This window comes from Phragmites australis, chromosome 20, assembly GCF_958298935.1.
Source record: "Phragmites australis chromosome 20, lpPhrAust1.1, whole genome shotgun sequence".
In the NCBI taxonomy this organism is placed as follows: domain Eukaryota; kingdom Viridiplantae; phylum Streptophyta; class Magnoliopsida; order Poales; family Poaceae; genus Phragmites; species Phragmites australis.
This window is the reverse complement of record NC_084940.1, coordinates 4,318,318-4,336,796: the sequence shown is the minus strand read 5'-3', so window position 1 is coordinate 4,336,796 and position 18,479 is coordinate 4,318,318. Positions and strand designations below refer to the sequence as shown.

Genomic DNA, 18,479 nt, shown 5'->3' with positions numbered 1-18,479 from the left:
AATTGTTAGTCACAGTAATATGGTTGTCATTAATCACCGAAACACTTACCACTTACCTAGGGGCCTAAATGCTACACACGTGTCCTCCGTTTTGTGATATTGACCATCGAAAAGTCTTTGGGAATTTGTCTTATGGTCGTACTATTATTGTAGTATGTTGAAATTTTCTTGCTAATGGCTGATAATGTCGCTGTCGATGAAAGTTGTCAGCTCTCCTTCAGATGCTAGAATTTCGGCGTTCATAGACGATCATGATGAAGAGTTTGAACTTCTTAATGACGAACCCCCTCCAAATATTTTTTCCCATATTGTCGTCTTTTTACTTGTTGTGGGGGCCAGTGGAGGTCGTTGCAGGTGAACTCCGGTATACTTTTTTTTTTTCATATTTACTATAAATATCAAATAACTTAGAACAAATATTAGTATAATAAGTAGAATAATCGTGACCAAGAGCATCACTTAGAATTGTGAGAACTCTACATAAACCTGTAAATTTTGCTCTAAGATCTAAAATAAAGTAAAATACATACAATAAAGGAATTTCTTTCTAATATTTTAAAAATTTAGATTTTATAGAAACTACACAATCTCTTAAAAGATTGTTATTTTCATAATTGTTTAAATGAGTAGCAATTTCAACAATATTATGCACTACTAACAAGATGTTGGATAATAAATTTTTGATAAATTCACAGTTGCATCATAAAAAAATTTAAAAAACTCAAGTATCCTTTCGGTAACATACCAATGTGCTTCTGTGTAAAGTCTGACCCCTATGCTGATGATAGTGTACATGAATAAACACACCAAATATGCTCTTATATGGTAGAATATTTTTGAGCATCAAGAAAGTAGAGTTCCACCTTACCGGTATGTTCACAACAAACTTACATGGACGCATGCCCATTGCAACGTAATGCTGCTTATATGCTGCAATTCATTGGTCAGAAGAGTTCACAAAGGATATTGCAGTACAAATATCGTTTAGGTATTACTCCAACCTTTTCAAAACATATTTTACTATAAGATTGATAATATAATAAAGACAACATTGATGTAACAAGAAAAATTCAACATATATACTAAACAATGGCACAAGAATATCTATTACTCTAGAGTTTGCACGGGAATTATCTAAAGTGATAGAAAATAGTTTATTTGTGAGCCCAAAGTCTTTAACTATTTGAGATATTTTTCAGCAATATTTTCACCGGTATGCGCATTATAAATCAACCGAAAACATATTATTCTTTTTTCTAGTTCCTAGTCATTATTAACAGAATGAGCAATCACACTAAGATAATCCTCTCTAGCCCTACTTGTCCATATGTCTGAGGTCAAAGCAACTAAAAATATACATGTTCGCAACATTTCTTTAAGATTGCTACGGTACGTATTGTAGTATATTATCATAACACTAGTAGTTGTCTATCTAGAAACATGCGTGAACCTAATATTATGAGATTGTTTAATATAATATTCAAATGCAGCAGACTCACCGATATTGAGCGGTAGATTCACTCTTGCAATGAAGCGGCATAGCTCTTTTCGAGCGTTGGCGGAGTCATACTCCTAATGAAGAACAGCGCCATCGGGATTGTACTGCAGAACCGTTTGTTTCGTGACTGCTCCACTCTTTCGTTGCAAGTTGTGACGTGCCGCTTCAAGTGTTCTGTTCCCCCTGAGGACTTTGCAGATACTTCATATTTACAAATATAACACTTAGCATACCTGATACTTACCCCGTCTTCCTCTCTGTAGATCTTTTCAAAGTCTTGCCAAACTTCGAAAGTAGTGGCTCTTGATCTTTTAGAGTCGGTGCTTGATGACGTGTGTGCACTTGTAGAGCTTGACAATGAAGGTGCTGTTGCATGTGAACTAGCTAGAAGTTCACTATCGGGTCCTTCTTCATATGTAGCACTAGTATCAAAGTTGTCATAGTCTCCTGAGAGTCCTTAAAGAAAAAAATTATGATTGATGGATGTATCATCATGATCACCAACATCTATGATCAATATCGAATAGCACTACAAATAATTCAAATATTTAGAGTTAAAAATAATCAAATAATAAAACAAAGATCGGAATTTGAAAGAAACAACAAAGAATAACGATAAAAAAAATCAACAAGATTTCTTCAAGATAGCAGAATGACGATGTTAAAATTTCTCGGATTTTTGGCAATAATTCAACCTAATTGTGCTAAATTTCACAAATTCGCAAGAACTTTGAGACACGAATGAGAGGAGGAAATAAGAGAGAAAATAGTACTGTTGATGTGAAATGAAATAGTTGTGCTCTGTTTATAGGTGAAAAATGATGACTTTTTGCAAAAACTTTTGAATTTTTTGAAGCTTAAATGGTCACAAAATGATTACAAAATTCAAAAATACCGAGTTAAATAGACCGGACGTAGCCAATTTAACCGTTAACTAGCTGTGCCCCCACATGCTTTCGCGTGCTGATCGTGCCGTCCATGCTCTAGCCGGTCCAACAGGCATAATCCATTTAGACATATTTACTTATAAAACCTAATCCGGTAAACAAACACAACTATAGTTTTCAGAGAAACGCCAAGGCCAGGCCGCAATATAATTCTAAGTGGCAACGCCACTTGATTTGTTTTCTTTCTTGGGAAATCAGACAAGACAAGCGAACCAGTTAAGCTGCCAAGTTATGATTAGGCGGCCCCTACCTGCCTTCCTCCCTTTATATCACCGCGCTCCACGTCCTCGCCGTTGGTAACGCAATGCGAAACGCCACGACATAGCACAGCCCCCCCGCGCGCGCTCTAGTCCACTAGGTCGGGAGCGCGACCTCGGCTCAGCTCGGCTCAATGCCACCCGTGGAGATCGACCTGGACGCCGTGCGCGCGGTGCGCGTGCTGGGCCGCGGAGCCATGGGCACGGTCTTCCTCGTGGACGGCGGCGGGGAGGGGGAGCAGGGGACCTATGCGCTCAAGGTCTTCGACAAGCGCTCCCCCGCGGCGGCGTTCAGGCCGCCCGAGGGCGACGCGGCGTGCCGCGCGCGGTGGGAGGTGTCCGTGCTGTCCCGCCTCGCGCACCCGCACCTGCCCACCCTGCTCGGTCGCGCCGAGACGCCCGACCTGATGGCGTGGGCCATGCCCTACTGCCCTGGCGGTGACCTCAACGAGCTGCGCCACGCGCAGCCCGACCGCGTGTTCTCCCCCGCGGCCATCAGGTTCTACGTCGCCGAGGTCGTCTCCGCGCTCGCCGAGCTCCACGCCGCCGGCATCGCGTACCGCGACCTCAAGCCCGAGAACGTCCTCCTCCGCGCCGACGGTCACGTCACGTTGACCGACTTTGATCTCTCCCGCCTGCTCCCGCCCAAGTCCCCCGAAGCGTCCACGTCCACCTCATCGTCGGGCTCGGCGACGTCCTCGCCGCCGCCTCATCTCCAAAACCACGGCAGGAGCCAGTACCGCCACCTGAAGCGCATCTTCAAGAGGAACGAGTCCTCGGTGGTCGCGATAAGGTCCAGGCCGGAGGAGCAGCACAACCTGGTCTGGTACGTCAACAGAAGGGACGGAGGGGTTGACCAGGTCAAGAAGGCGAAGTCGGCGAGGGTGTCGCCAATGGAACGCAGCAAGAAGCGCGTGAGCTTCTGCTCGGCCGCAGCGACCGGCGGCGCGGGCGAGAGGTCGTTCTCGTTCGTGGGCACGGAGGAGTACGTGGCGCCGGAGGTGGTCCGGGGCGACGGACACGAGTTCGCCGTCGATTGGTGGGCGCTCGGGATTCTCGTGTACGAGATGGCCTACGGGAAGACGCCTTTCCGGGGCCGGAGCCGGAGGGAGACGTTCTGGAACGTGCTGTTCCGGGAGCCGGAGTTATCCGCCGACTCGCGGCGGCGGTGGCCGGAGCTCACCGACCTCATATCGCGGCTGTTGGAGAAGAAGCCCGCGAGGCGGCTGGGCTTTGCTGGCGGCGCCGACGAGGTCCGGGCCCACCCGTTCTTCGCCGGGGTGGCGTGGGACCTGCTCGGGGACGTGTCCCGGCCGCCGTACATCCCCCCTCCGGTCGATGACATTGTCACCTGCACGGGGTTCAGCGTGGTGGACTACTTCAGTAAGCTTTACCATCCTCCACCGTCGCCCGCGGAGCACTCCCCAGAGGAAGAGCTCTTGCCGGAGTTCTGACGTCGGTTGTTTAACACTTTCACTCTATATTTCTTCTCCCCGTGTTTTCCGTTTTGCGCCCTTGAAAATCACTACACCTTGTAACGAGGGGTGTCAACTATATTTGTACATAAAGGGAAAATTGCTGGTATGCTATTAATTTAAATGCATTTCGAAGATTTGATATTTTGGCCTATATGTTGGCATATGTGATTTTATATGTTAGTGAGAGTGAGAGAGGAGTGATATTTTATTTAAATATAGTTACATTAGTAGCAACTGAACAAATCCCGTAAATAAGAGGAGATGGTGTTGAATCATGAGAGAGCCCGGGGCGGCTCTGGGCTCTGTGAATTGAGGATACACTGAAATCATGGGAGAGCCCGTGGCGGCTCTGTGAATCAAGGCTCTCTTCAGTTTACTACTCAAACTGAAAGTGCTATGCACGATTACGAATTTCTGGTGCAAACCATATACGTCTGAATTTTATTTCGGTTCTTTTACTTTACGTGACAATTCAATTTAGATTGGCCGAAATGCTGCAGATCAATTACAATTCGTACTAGTACGGATGGATCTTCAGAGAAGCATCTCTTGACGGAGCAGAGTGGTCAATTACTTCGTTGGACCATGAATTAACTCCCATCTCTGAATATTTTACCTTGTACGTATGTATGTGCCATTCAATCCCTCGCTTGTACTGCTCTACATTTGTGTACGTACTCAATTAATCTGTCAATGGTTAGCTGCCGGCCATGCCGTACTCTTAGGTATATTACGATGGCTCTTCGTACGCTACTCCTTCTTATCATAAATAATTATCATTTTGAATTACATGTAATTAATATTTTAATTTTTTATTATAAATTACTCTTCACATGTTGAGTTTGAATATTTAAAAATAATATATGTAGATTTGTTTAAAAAGTAGCTTTATAATAATATAACTTTATTATATTCTATAAACATAATAAAATAATAATAATCAAAGATGTATTTTAAGAATCGTGTTGATATTTAAAATGGTACTTATTTGCGATTAGAGGTAGTGTATATAACCAGTGTTTGTGCGCTATGAAAATTGATGTGTAATCCTACCATCTTGATCGTCAGCGAACACAACCAATGGTTTTCATCAGACCTTCAGTTTACTTCTAGCCCTTCATTTCTGATCAAAATTCATAATATTACTCGGTTAGTGTCATTGTACTTCAACTCGATTGAGTAACTTACAAGTTTCTTAACACTATTTGTCTCGGAAAAAAACCTATATCTGATCTGGAAATAAATATGTATGCTAATCGTATGCATTACTCGTCTCAGACATTAGCGAATATAGCCGATATAATTAGGTGATCTACTTCCAGGGCTTAACCATGCGTTTGCTGACAGGACACCATTGATCAAAGGTCTACTTAATTCCTTAATGCTGGAGCTTAGCGACCGACCGGTACTACTTGAGCTAGTAGATATATAACAATGTGCGTGGGCACTTACAGCCGGCTTGTTTATATCAGCCTGTTCACCATCAGAGGCGACAACGCAACTTAAACCTAAGAGAACGTCCCTTTTAACCACGCAATCTACTGGACAAGATGGGGAGGGTTTGATGGAGAGTGCTCGAGGATCAGGAGACATTGGAGCAGAGCTTGCTTTCATGCGCAGAAATTGACGTGTAGTATTGCATACACGGGCCGCCGGTTAGATATATTTTCTAATGGACTATTTTGTCTAGTCTCTTTGTTTCACAGCGTAAGCAAACTGACGATACAGAACCCACTAGCTTTAAAGAACATACTAGTATAACTCATAACACACATACTTATATCCAATGACGAAGTTAGAGAAAAATAGAAGAGATGCATTATTTTATAGGCTAGTTACTGGGCTTGTCATCCGGAGCGGCTATACCTGTAGGTGTATGATTTTAAGTTATAGGCGTATTTATAGTAAAAATAGGATAGAGACGACTGAATTTTTATCTTGTCATAGGTGTATTTGCACTCGTATAGACTAATATGATTTTGTCCTTACTAACATCATCACACAAACGTACTAACACAGTATCTACTAAAGATCTCACTGGATACTCACGGCTAACAACTAACGATTTTTCTCAAATTATTTCTTTGCACCTGATACTTTAATTTTTTTTGGCTATATATGCCGTGAAATGGTGTCCAACACCATGGCAAACACGCAGGATCACTATTCTTTTCTGTGTAATGAACTGCACGTGAAGTTTTCCAATGATCAAAACAAATTTGCCCTTTTTTGGTGATCACTAAACGTCTAAACTTACTAGCACGATAATTTACGCAGATTGACGTAAGATTCATGGATGGGGAACATGGGATATACGAACCACGCATATATGGCCATGCCGCCGGTACCAGATCCTCTAACTTAGAAAGTTATCCATAAACAGTAAAATAAACAGTTATCCGTGAGAGATCTTACGGTCATGCCCGACCGGCATACAATTGTACTAGCTAGCTGCACGTTCGTTACCCTCATGCACGTCGCGCACGAGAGGTGCCCGCCCGGGTGACGACTGCTTTGTCCTGCACGATAAGAACACCGGATTCGTTCGGTGAAAGGTGTGGCCATGGATCAGATCACCATGCATGCAGATGCAGCTAGCTTGGCATGCACGCACTAATGGATGGTCAACGGCGATAGATCACCTCGCATCTACTCCATATGAACAAGACGCGTGACTATCATACCCAATGAGAGACGTAGAGGAGCTAGATACTCTGGTAGTAGACTTATACACCTCTCTATTATTCTTCCTCTTTCTCCTCCTCCTTCTACTCTCTTTTTTTCATCATCTTTCATATCTATAGTAAAAAATTATTAAAACGAGTTTGGAGAGCTCCATTAACCGTGAAGCGCGGTAGGCACTACTATAGAAACTATTTTCAGAGACGATTTGTAAGCGGTTTTCAAAAGCGTTTAGCGCAACCGTCTGTAATCGAAGGCCTGTGAAAATGAACGATTTTCAGCGTAAAATAGATCGTCTGTGGAACATGCGGCTCCTTAAGTGAACCGCATGCGGAAATAGATTTCTACAGGCGGCGCATTTAGATAGATAGATTTTCACATGTGGTTCACTTAAGGACCCGTCTGTACTATGTATTTCATTTAAAAATTAATAATGAGAAAATATTTTATTCCCTCTAGATTTCAACACATTTCAAGATAAATTTCAACATCACAGATTTCAACAACATTTGAATCAACACAAGTTCAATATTTAACACAAAAACAATAATATTCACAAGTACAATATTTTTACATCATAAGTCAATTTACATTACAAGCCAAATATTCAACACACGTATTCTTTCATCTTCCACTCACAAAGCCTTGGATGGCTAGCTAATTCACCTCCAAAGTCAAAGAACCTGCCACTCTTGTGAATGACTTCGTGCATGATGAACCGACATATGTCACGTTCGATGTTTTTGATATCTTCGTCTTTAAGTGAGGTGTGGGTACATTCGATCATCTGTGTCTGAAATGAAAACACAACTAAAAGAGCCACAACACTACTGATAATGAAAATAGAACCAAATAAGAATGTGCAAGTGCAATGATGACTTACGTCCTCGGGTTCGATGTACCTCCCGTTTACCCTAAGAAACTGACAAACATAATATCCACAAAGAACGGTATCGAAACCTTACTTGTAGCACTTCAAATAAAAACATAACGTATTTGTTCAATAAGACTCTTAGTCATAAATAGTGAGATACAAGTATTAGAAGTGTGTTATTACCGAAAAGTGTGTACAAACCGTCATCGCATCCAGCTTGGTTGTATCGTGTATGCACTATTCGAATGCCAATAAGTAATTATCAGTTCATAAATTATTTATAAGAATTTTCTGTATGGGGATTTTCTTTACCTCTGTATAACGTCGATGAGATCTTGGTAAGATTTTTGGGAGAGATTGACTGAGTCAAGAACTACGAGTCTGCTCGACTTTGGCATCAGCATTATACAAATAAAATGATCGCTACATGAATCTTTATGTTAGGTTCTTGATCGACCAATTAAACTGAATACTTATGTTAGGTTCTGGACGTATCACACTTACTTAAAGTTGTAGAGAGCCATGATGTAGTCTTTATCTTGCATTTCTAGTATAGCCCTTCCTATGTAGGTTGACATGTCAAGCCTGTGTGATTTGCTTATTTCTCTTATGACCCTTGCTCTCTTCTTGTTACTCTTCTCCTTAATCTGGGGGTCATCGGTCCTCAACTTCATGACCAAGTTGGGCTAGAAAATTTGTTGCAATTTAATTAATCCGATTGGTACCTTCAAATTTTCCGCATTGTTAAATTGCATTCTATAGAATAAGTCACTAGCCATTAGCTTCTATAGCATATATTGGTAGATATACGAATATAGGGGTAGATCGTATGCACTTACAAGCACTAAACGCTTATGAGATTGATGTCGAGTTTTTCACGGCGGAACAAAGCGTACATGTCCTTAAAATCCACCATGAGATAGGAGTCTCTGCTTACAAAAACATTAGCAAGGACAAAAGCAATGATTATGGGGAACCTCGCACGACATGCCCTCATGTACCATCTGTGGAATCTCCTCATCTCCTATGGACCTTCTTGGAGTTGAAACAATGGCAGAAATGGCTTACCATTCTCATATTTCTTAGGAATATCCAGTATAGGCAAGAAATCCAACTGACGTGTACTTAATATTTTGCTGGTCTCTTTCGCGAGATTACTCTTCGCTGGAGATTTCAGAGTAGATGATGACTTTGCTTTGAAGGACAGAAGCCACCTCTTCACTGGAGATGTTAGAGTCTTTTTGTATTGGGTAACCATCATAGAGACTCTCCGATGCTCAGGTGAAGGTGCCGGAGGCGCAGATGCTGGAGGTGGAGATTTCGGAGTCGCAGACGCTGGTGGCAAAGGTGCCGCAGTCACGGACGGTGAAGCACGATGTGAAGATGCCTAAGGAGGAGATAATGGGCGTGGGGTGGAGGTGCCTGAGGTGGAGAGGCTTGGCTCTGGGGCGAAGGTGCCTGAGGCAGAGATGCTGGGCGCGGGTGCGGCCCTAACGCTGGCGATTGTGACTTCTGATGGCTGAAGATGATATTCCGTCTGGTTCACAGAATGAAGTTGCCAACAGCCTCATTGAGAATCTTGATACCCTCAGGTGTGCTGATGTCTAGCTTGTACTTCATAAAAAGTGGTTGTACAGAGTCCACTTGTACCATGGCATAACCGGCTGGAATGTCTTGATTGTGAAATATACGGCCTGGAATGGCCTAGCTCGTGGCAGCCTCGACAGTGAAGTCTCCCTTGCCAACCAAAACATGTAGCATGCAAGGGGTAGCCTCTGTGATATCATCTACATGATATCTCTGGTTATTGACCTGCATGGATCTGATGCTACTTCGAAAGCCCGGGCTAGTTGGTTGCTCTATCATCACTAATGCCGCCATTTCCTTCTCATTTTCATTCCACATTTTCATGAACTGGATCTTAACTTGTTCTTGTATTTCTTCCGCTAGGGTCTTCTTATATCTATTACGGGTCTTATACTGGCCCACGACGTCTTAGAACCCACGCTTCTAGCCCACTTTTGATCCGATGCCTCGAGTGGGACCCGGGTGTTCTTTGTTCCCCAGGGCCTTGGTAAGCAGATCATTATCTCTCTCGGGCTCTAGAGACCCTTCATTAGCAATCCCTTGAATGGTCTATGTCACTTCCATAGTCTTGGGGCTTTTGAAGGCTAAGTCCCCAGACTCAGTTTGTTCTAACCGAGCGTAGACCCAGTTCCTGCTTCGCTTATCACAATTTTCCAAAGGGTTGGGTTTCTCAACCCGGGCAACCTCTTCTTGTATCCTCCATTCAAAAATTTTGGGGGCGTACCTAGACGAGTCCAAGTGATGGTGGTACTTGTTTTTCTTCGCAAGATGTTTGAACGATTCACCCAGTTTGATGGCCTCAGGTGTGGTCTTCTGCCTAACAAATTCTGCCTATTGGTCTGGTGTAATATTTTCGTATTTATTAAAGGGTACCAAGTTCTTCTTCACGAAGTCCTTATTCAGCTCACTCTTCCAGCTCCGGAAGACCTTTCCCATAGTTTTCAATGCATTCTGTTTGGTGGCTTCCTCTGTTCCCGAGGGGAATCAGATGGTTCTCTGCAATCTTGCCCACAGGAACTCCTTCATCTCATCCGGCAGCAACTGCCAATCAGTTATTGTGATTGGGACGTACTCCTTGACAAGAAATCTACAACTGTTGCGAAATTTGACGCATGCCTCACGAGGTGCAACATTCAACACCAACTTGCGTTATTGTATAAGTGCAGACGACAACTTGTTTCTGGTTCTTTCGCCCTGTCTTCATTTTAGTGTACCCCAGAGGGACCCAAAATTTCGGGCACAGAGGGAGCAGAAGGTTGTGAAGCAGATGATCGACACGAAGATATTTGCACCCTCACCCTCTAGAGAGAAAAAAAGAAGAGTTGACATAAACAAAAAAATATTCCTCCATTTAAGAAGTATAAAATGCATTAACTCAGCTAAATAACTCTTCAGCGGGACTGTAGTCATTGTCACTTTTCCTACGTAGGCTCTCCCAATCACACGGAACAGGGCTCGGGTTGTTACGAGCCCGAGCTTTCGCTGTTATCGGAGGAGGAGGACTGGTGTGGGCTTAGGGTTCTATCCGACCTCCTGCTTGCATCCGCCCTATCTTGTGCCAGGGCGCCCTTTATTGGGAGCGGCCTCTGTGCCAGGGAGGCCTCTATTGCGAGTGTCTTCTGTACCAGGGCACCCTCTATTGTGAGCGGCCTCTGTGCCAGGGAGGCCTCTATTGCAAGCGTCCTCTGTATTAGGGCACCCTCTATTGTGAGCGGGCTTGGGCTCCTATCCGACCTCCTGCTTCCTTCTGGTTTCTTAGGGTTAAATGTCCTCTCCTGCCCTATGGTACTTACTCGACCACTGGATTATTGTTGCCTAGAAAAAACTGACAAGTATGCAATAGTTCATCAATGAAATTTCTCATTCCAATATGCCATTATGAAGCAAGATGCAATAAAGATGAAATTACAATAAGTAATATTATTTTAGAGGAAAGAAAAGGAATCAAGGTATGCGTTTTAAACTTTTCGTATGGTATATTAAATTATCAGACAGGTAAACTGTACTTGTTCATGCAAACAGTTCATGAGCAATTCATCCAAACAATTGTGTGTTGAGGTCCCACTTCTGCGGTTTCCTTTGCAGCAAGTCTTTTCTTTTTTTAACTTCTTTGCGGCAAGTCTTGTTTTATTCCCATCATGCATTTCTTTTTTTGGGGGGGGGGGGGGGGGATTTGCATGGCTCTAATCTATAAGTTAATGTAAATTACAGCTTGGACATCACTGAATGAAATTTCTCGTTCCAATATGCCATTGTGAAGCAAGATGCAATAAAGATCAAATTGCAATGGGTAATATTATTTTAGAGGAAAGAAAATGAATTAAGGTATGTTTTTTTAAACTTTTTGTGAGCACATCTATATATATTTTTTCTGTGACAGTAGTTTTTTTAGCTAGGTCTTTGTTATTGTTGATAAACTTAACAAAAAATGAAAATAAGCATATGACACTGATTCTGCACCCTACATTGTGTATGGAAAGATAAACATTTATTATGCTAAAGAGAAAATGCTGCTAAGAGTTTAAGACATTATGCTCCCTGGTAGAGAAATTGGAACTATGGAGATAAACACTAAGTTGTTCGGAAGGATATGGCATAACTTTTCTGTAAAGAAAAGTTCGAACTATGCATCTAACCATGAAGTAATCAACTGTTGTTACCAAGATTTGTAAATTCACAGGCAGTACATCAAGCAGAACTCACTTAATTATTGAAACATCACTAATATTTTGGAATGATAGAACAATAACAGATAAAAGAAAAAGCTCTTTAACTCTAATGCTAAATTTTGAACTGCCATTAGGTAACTGGATCAAAAAATTCGTTGTGTGTTGCCAGTTCATTAGTGATATCATACTACAAATTTATGCCTTGCCCAACCCATTTCAGCCCTTTCATGACGGAGAAAGCACAGCCAACTTAGTCATTCCATTGTCAAGCCCAATATAAACCAGTCCAAATTAGCATGTTAATTTGTTAGGCTGACAACCCATTTGTCCTTGGCAGAATGACTATTAAAAAATAATTTGACAACCATTATAACCAAAAATCATAAATTACACTTAAATGTCAAGAGCTGTCCGGTTGGGCAAACAAGTGGCTGATGGAAAGAAGAGACACATTGAGTTCTCAATTACCCATCCAAATTACAGTAATTTCTTGAGTATGTAAAGGCTATTGGTCATCTTGGAGATTGGTTCATTAGTGACCAACCGAAAATGTTAAGCAACGCTTAAGTGGCTGCAAAAAAAAATGCAGGGTTTCAATTGAATACAAAATCTCAACACCAACTTATAGTGGTTCAACGGCTGAGCATCACATAGAGAAGAAAGGACATGGGGACACGGCTCGGCTGGAGCACCGGCTACGATGACTCAGCCGGAAGCGGGATGACTACTCACCATGGCTTCGGTGGTCATCGTCAGGGAGGAGCGCAGCTGGGGTGCGAGGTAGCTAGGGAGGGAGGAGGTGGCCAGAGTTGGGGAGGAGAGTCGTTTGGGGCTTCAACGGTCGTCGTCGGGGAGGATAGGAGCGTAACAGGTGTGCGAGGTGGCCGGAGTCGAGGAGGAGCGCGGTCGGGGAGGAGGCGATCGTCGTCGGGGAAGAGGCGGTCATTGTCGAGGAGGCTATGAGCGCAACCGGAGTCGGGGAGGAGGCGGCCGATATTGGGGAGGAGCGCAGGCTGGGGAGGAGGCGGTTGTTGCCGGTGAGGAGCACCGGCAGGGGAGGAGGTGGCCAAAGTAGGGGGAGGAGGCGGCAATGGGTGCTAGGGTTTCAGGAGGGTAGCCTGACGGCATTGTGGGTATTCCTCAATGGGCTAGGGTTTTAGGGCTGTGCGCAACCTATATATAGAAATCAATTTTTGCAGGCGGTTCTTTAAGTAAACCTCCTGTTAAAATCCATTTACACAGGTGGTTTACTTAACGAGCTGCTTGTGGAATAATTTTCACAGGCAGTTGGCTTAACAAACCGCCTACGTAAATCATTTCTACAAACGGTTGACTTAACAAACTGCCTGTGGAAATGATTTTCACAGGCGGTTGACTTAACGAACCGCGTGTGAAAATGATTTTCAATAAAATATTTTAGATAATTCTACTAAATATTATCATTTTTGTCACTTTTGGGAATCAATAATCACATTAGAAATTAAGTTACATAACATGAAAATCATATTAGAAACTAAGTTACCTAACATAGCACTATTTATCTTGAACTGTTTTTCCTACACTATCAAGGCGCATGCAGGGCATCACAGATCTATCGATGGTTGATTTGACAAGTTTGATCTTTTCTAGATCTCTGAAAAGCAGCACGCCGTCGAACTAATTGTATTCTTCTTCATCCTCTACATTCTCAACTTTGACAATTCTTTGTTTTCTGTCAACAACTATGTACTTCTTTTCATTCACGAGGTCGTTTATATAGAAAACCTCTGCGACGTGATAAACGAGTACCCACAAGTCATCTTTGTGGCATACAATATTGATGTCGACAATTGTGAACCCGTAGTTGTTCACCACCACGCTATTTGGGTGTTTGACCCATTTGTACTGAAAGACAGGGATCTACAGATTCACTCCATAGTCGAGTTTCCAGATTTCATCTATGAACCCATAGTAGGTGATCTTTTCCCCTACTGTGTCATAGGCTTCTATCCGAACGCCGATGTTTTGGGCTGTGCTCTTCTTGTCCTTTGCTTTGGTATAAAATATGTACACATTAATGTCATACGCTTGCCATGACGGAACTAAACTTGAAGGGCCACAAGTCAACATTTTCACATTTTTTTTATCTACGGGTTCATCATCTGAAAAGTTTTGGTTCTTGAACTATGTAGTGAAGCGACACTTGTGCTCTTTCAAAATCCAATCATATGAGCGGCCTTGATTTCCTGTGTGAAGTTCATTCAGGTGTTTCTCGATGTACGACACAACGATCTAGAGCTACTGCAAGATGGTGAAATGTGCTTCTTCAACTGCTTTGTAATCATGATCGATGAATATTTTCTTTACTGTGGTCCCTCTTTCAGACAACCTTCCCTCATGTCGAGATACAAGCACACTAATCGGTTTAGCATTTTTCATGTAATCGATGCAATACTCAACGACTTCCTCGGTACTATAGCCCTCGATCATAGAACCCTCTGGGTGAGCACGATTTCGTACATAGCCCTTGAGAATGCCCATGTACCGCTCAAACGCATACATCTGATGTAAGAATACAGGGACAAGTGCAATTATCTCATTCATGATGTGAACCAAGAGGTGTACCATAACATCGAAAAAGGATGGAGGGAAGCACATCTTAAGTTGGCACATAGTCTCTACCATGTAACTATGTAGAGCACCCAGTTTTTCAGCATCGATCACTTTTTGAGCAATTACGTTGAAGAAGTGACACAACTGTCTGATGACCACCTTTATGTATCCTGGCTTGATACACCTGATTTCAACAGGGAGCATCTGCGTCATCATCACATGATAATCATGAGACTTCATGCTGATTAGCTTCGAATCTTTCATCGAGACTAATTTCTTGATGTTGGATGAGTAACCAGTCGGGACTCTCACCGCACATAAGCACTTACACAATACCTTTTTCTCCTCAGGTGTCAGAGAGTAGCTAGCTGGACGAAGATAATGTTTCTCATTTGGTGTGTCTTTAGGGTGTAGCTCTGGCTTGATTCCAAAATACACCAAGTCCTTACGTGACTTGATTCCATCCTTTGTCTTGCCCGTTATGTCCAGTAAGAGGACATGGATGCTATAACAAACATTCTTCACAACGTGCATGACATCGATGCTGTGGCGAACGTCTAAGTCCTTCTAGTATGGTAAATACTTAAAAAAAATCGACATCTTCTTCCACAGCATGCCGGTTGGCGTCTCACTTTTCTTCCTCTTTTTACCCTTCGGCGGCTTCCCAAAAACAGCTTTGATACTCCTGACCATTTCAAACACTAGTGCCCCGCTGCGAGGTTTTGAGCTAGTACCTTGCTCAATCGTGTTGTCAAAATGTTTCTTCATCTTGCGGTATCTGTGGGTATTTGAGTAAGAATCATCGATGTCATGTGTACACTACCTTCTGTGAGTACGGAAGGTACACATACGCTATTTCATCCAAGCACACTACACATCCTTGCTTCCCTTTAACCTGTCCCAATAGGGAAAAAAGGGCGAGATAATCACTGATGGTAACGAAAATCATGGCTTTCAGCGTGAAGTACTATCGTCGGAACTCATCCCACACCTGGACCCCATCGTTCCACAGTTTCACCATATCTTCCATCAATGGTTCCAAAAATATATCTATATCGTTGCTAGGTTGTTTCGGTCCTTGAATAAGAATTTATAGCATAAGGTACTTCCGCTTTATGCATATCTATGGAGGAAGGTTGTAGATGGCCAAGACCACTGGCCAAGTGCTATGTGAGGTGTTCATGTCACCAAAAGGATTCATTCCATCGGTACTCAACGCGAACCTTACATTCCTTGGTTCTTCAGTGAAATCTGGATACATGACATCGAACTTTCTCCATTTGCTAGTATCAGCGGGGTGTTGAAGCTTCGTTCCATCCTTCTTGCGCTTATCGAAATACCAACGCATCAGCTTAGAGTCCCTAGGGTTCGAGTACAAACACTGCAAGCGGAAGATCACTGGTAGGTACCACATCACCATGGCAGGATTTTTTCTCTTCTTCTTCGCATCGGAAGAAGTGTCTTCTTCGTCACGACCAGCATTACTCTTCTTCTTCTTCGCGTTCACGGAAGCATCTTCGTCCTCACAATCATCATTCCTCTTGTGCTGACTTACATTACATACTGGGCATCTATCCATGGCTTCATACTCTTTACGATAGAGGATACAATAGTTCGGACACGGGTGTAGTTTTTTTTACATCCAATGACAACAGGCATATAAGCTTCTTCGCCTAATAAGTGGTGGTGGGCAAGGAGTTAGGCTTCGAAAGTATGTTTGCCAAGAGACTCAACAAATCTGAGAAACTCTTGTCGGACTCTCCATTGCAGGCATTCAACCTTAGAAGTTCAAACACTGAATGCAACACCGTGAACTCCTTATCACAGCCCTTCGATTCTTCATACAAAAGTTTCTTCGATGCCTTCTGTAACACCTCAAAATAATCTAAACCACTTGTGTCCCGTAAAACATACGGTTCTACATAGCGCAACATTTCCTCCAGATCAAAATCAGTATCATCATTCACCATAACATCAGTGTTACCTTTGACTCCCTCCCTCATCATCACCATCCACTTGATCAGTAGCGTTGTTGGCATTTAGTTCGCTTGTACATTGTTCGTCGTGATTGGACCAACATGTGTAATCCTCGACAAAACCTCTCAAGATTAAGTGTGATTTGATTATGCTTGATTTGACCCATAATTTCTGGTTCTTGCAGTCATAATATGGACAATATATTTCCTTTGTCTTCTTAGTCAAAGCGTCCTTCTCGGTGGCTTCAATAAAAGCAGAAAATCCTTTTTTTTTATATTTCTCTATGTCTTGGCGCATCGTACATCCATGCTCTGTCCATCTTTAACTTCAACAACAAACTTAGATACACAAATTAATTAATTAATAATAAAATCATAATTAAAAAATATTTTTTTAAAAATATAGAAAAATTGGGCATGTTATGATTATAATATGTCTACATAATTGAATCTATATTGGCTCAAATTTATGGCTCAAAACAATGTGGATTCATTACTCTCTCCCTCTACATCTAGATGATCTAGATCTAAAAAAAATCCTCATTCATGATAAAACCTCCTAGAGACTAAAAAATATTAATTGAAGCTACATTTTTGAAATATAATGCAAGAATCCTGTAAATCTTTACAATTGAATCAACATTGTTACAAATTTTAGCTAATTCAAAGATCTAAATGGCTAGAACCATAGGCACTCTAAAACATATTCAAACCCTAAATAAGCCATAAATCTAAATCTATACTTTAAAAATATGCTACCTAGAGATGAGACACTCTTACTTTAGATGTCTCCTTCAAAGAATTCAAAAACAAAACTTTCCCCCTCTATTTTTAAATTTTGCGACTGCCTTTTGAGCTGTATTGTTCGAACAACAGTGAGCTCGATCTGAATTAAGCTACCCGCAGACAGACACTATTTATAGAGATATTACCATATGCGGTTCACATAATGAACCGTATGTAGAAATTAGTTTTCACAGGTAATTCAAAACTACACATAATCACAGCTTAGTACTCAAACGATTTATTATTAAATTATATATATAAATAAAATTTAAGTATCTCAAAAAATAGCTTTTTAGTAGTGAGGGGTGGAGCCCCTGATCCGCCCTGATCATACCATACCACATACTACGCGACGCAGCCATGCATGGGTTATTTCGTCGTCATGATAGCTTCTTTCTTTTATTCTTTTCCTTTTCTTTTTGGAACGAATGCATGCTAGCTTCGACGCTACACATCATGTGGCTATTAGTATTCGAGTAGACCGGATCACCGGACTAACTATAACCCTATACCTGCAAGCTCCGCATGTGCTTTTTTGGGAAAGGGGGAATGGCGTAAAAACTATACCTGGTCGTTCGAGTATCGTGTACTGCTTGTACACATAAGTTTGATTTTGATATTTCGGTGGTTTAGAACGAGATTAAAAATGATATTCTATTATTAGATATAAATCGTTCAAATTTAATTTTTTCAATTTATTTTTAACTGATATATACAGTATACATATACATATAAGATCTTTAGATTTTAAGGTTCAGCACGGTCGCACCGCTTGATCCCTCCGAACCGGCCCTGTGTACACATCCATATCACATATGTGCATGCATGGAAGTGGTAGATCGGTAGCTATAGTTCCCACGCCTGCACGCAACTCAAACTTTTGTCTCCTGCAACGCGCCCCTATGAATGGAATGGCATGTACACGATTACACGTACATGGTGGATTAATGGAGAATAATCAGAGTGAGGCAACTGGTGATGAATTTATCTCACAATCTCACACGCAACAAGCATGCGAAAAGAAAGCTTAGGACAGTGACAATTCGCTGCAGCAAGGTACAAGCTAGCTTTGCATAGCTTCGCATCGCATGCACGTTAACCAGTAAGTTTACCGGACAGATCGATCGATCTGT

At 42.1% G+C, this 18,479-nt stretch overlaps 1 protein-coding gene across 1 annotated transcript; it reads left to right on the top strand.

The window, feature by feature from the left end:
* The first annotated feature begins 2,759 nt into the window (after window positions 1-2,759).
* Window positions 2,760-4,348, top strand: LOC133902015 (serine/threonine-protein kinase UCNL-like). Its single transcript, XM_062343586.1, has one exon. The coding sequence runs from the start codon at window positions 2,837-2,839 to the stop codon at window positions 4,154-4,156; it is 1,320 nt and encodes a 439-aa protein (XP_062199570.1). The 5' UTR covers window positions 2,760-2,836; the 3' UTR covers window positions 4,157-4,348.
* The last annotated feature ends 14,131 nt before the right edge of the window (window positions 4,349-18,479 follow it).

What these genes read in the sequence shown, in the direction of transcription:
- LOC133902015 (XM_062343586.1), top strand. Translation starts at nt 2,837, where the DNA reads ATGCCACCCGTGGAGATCGACCTGGACGCCGTGCGCGCGGTGCGCGTG.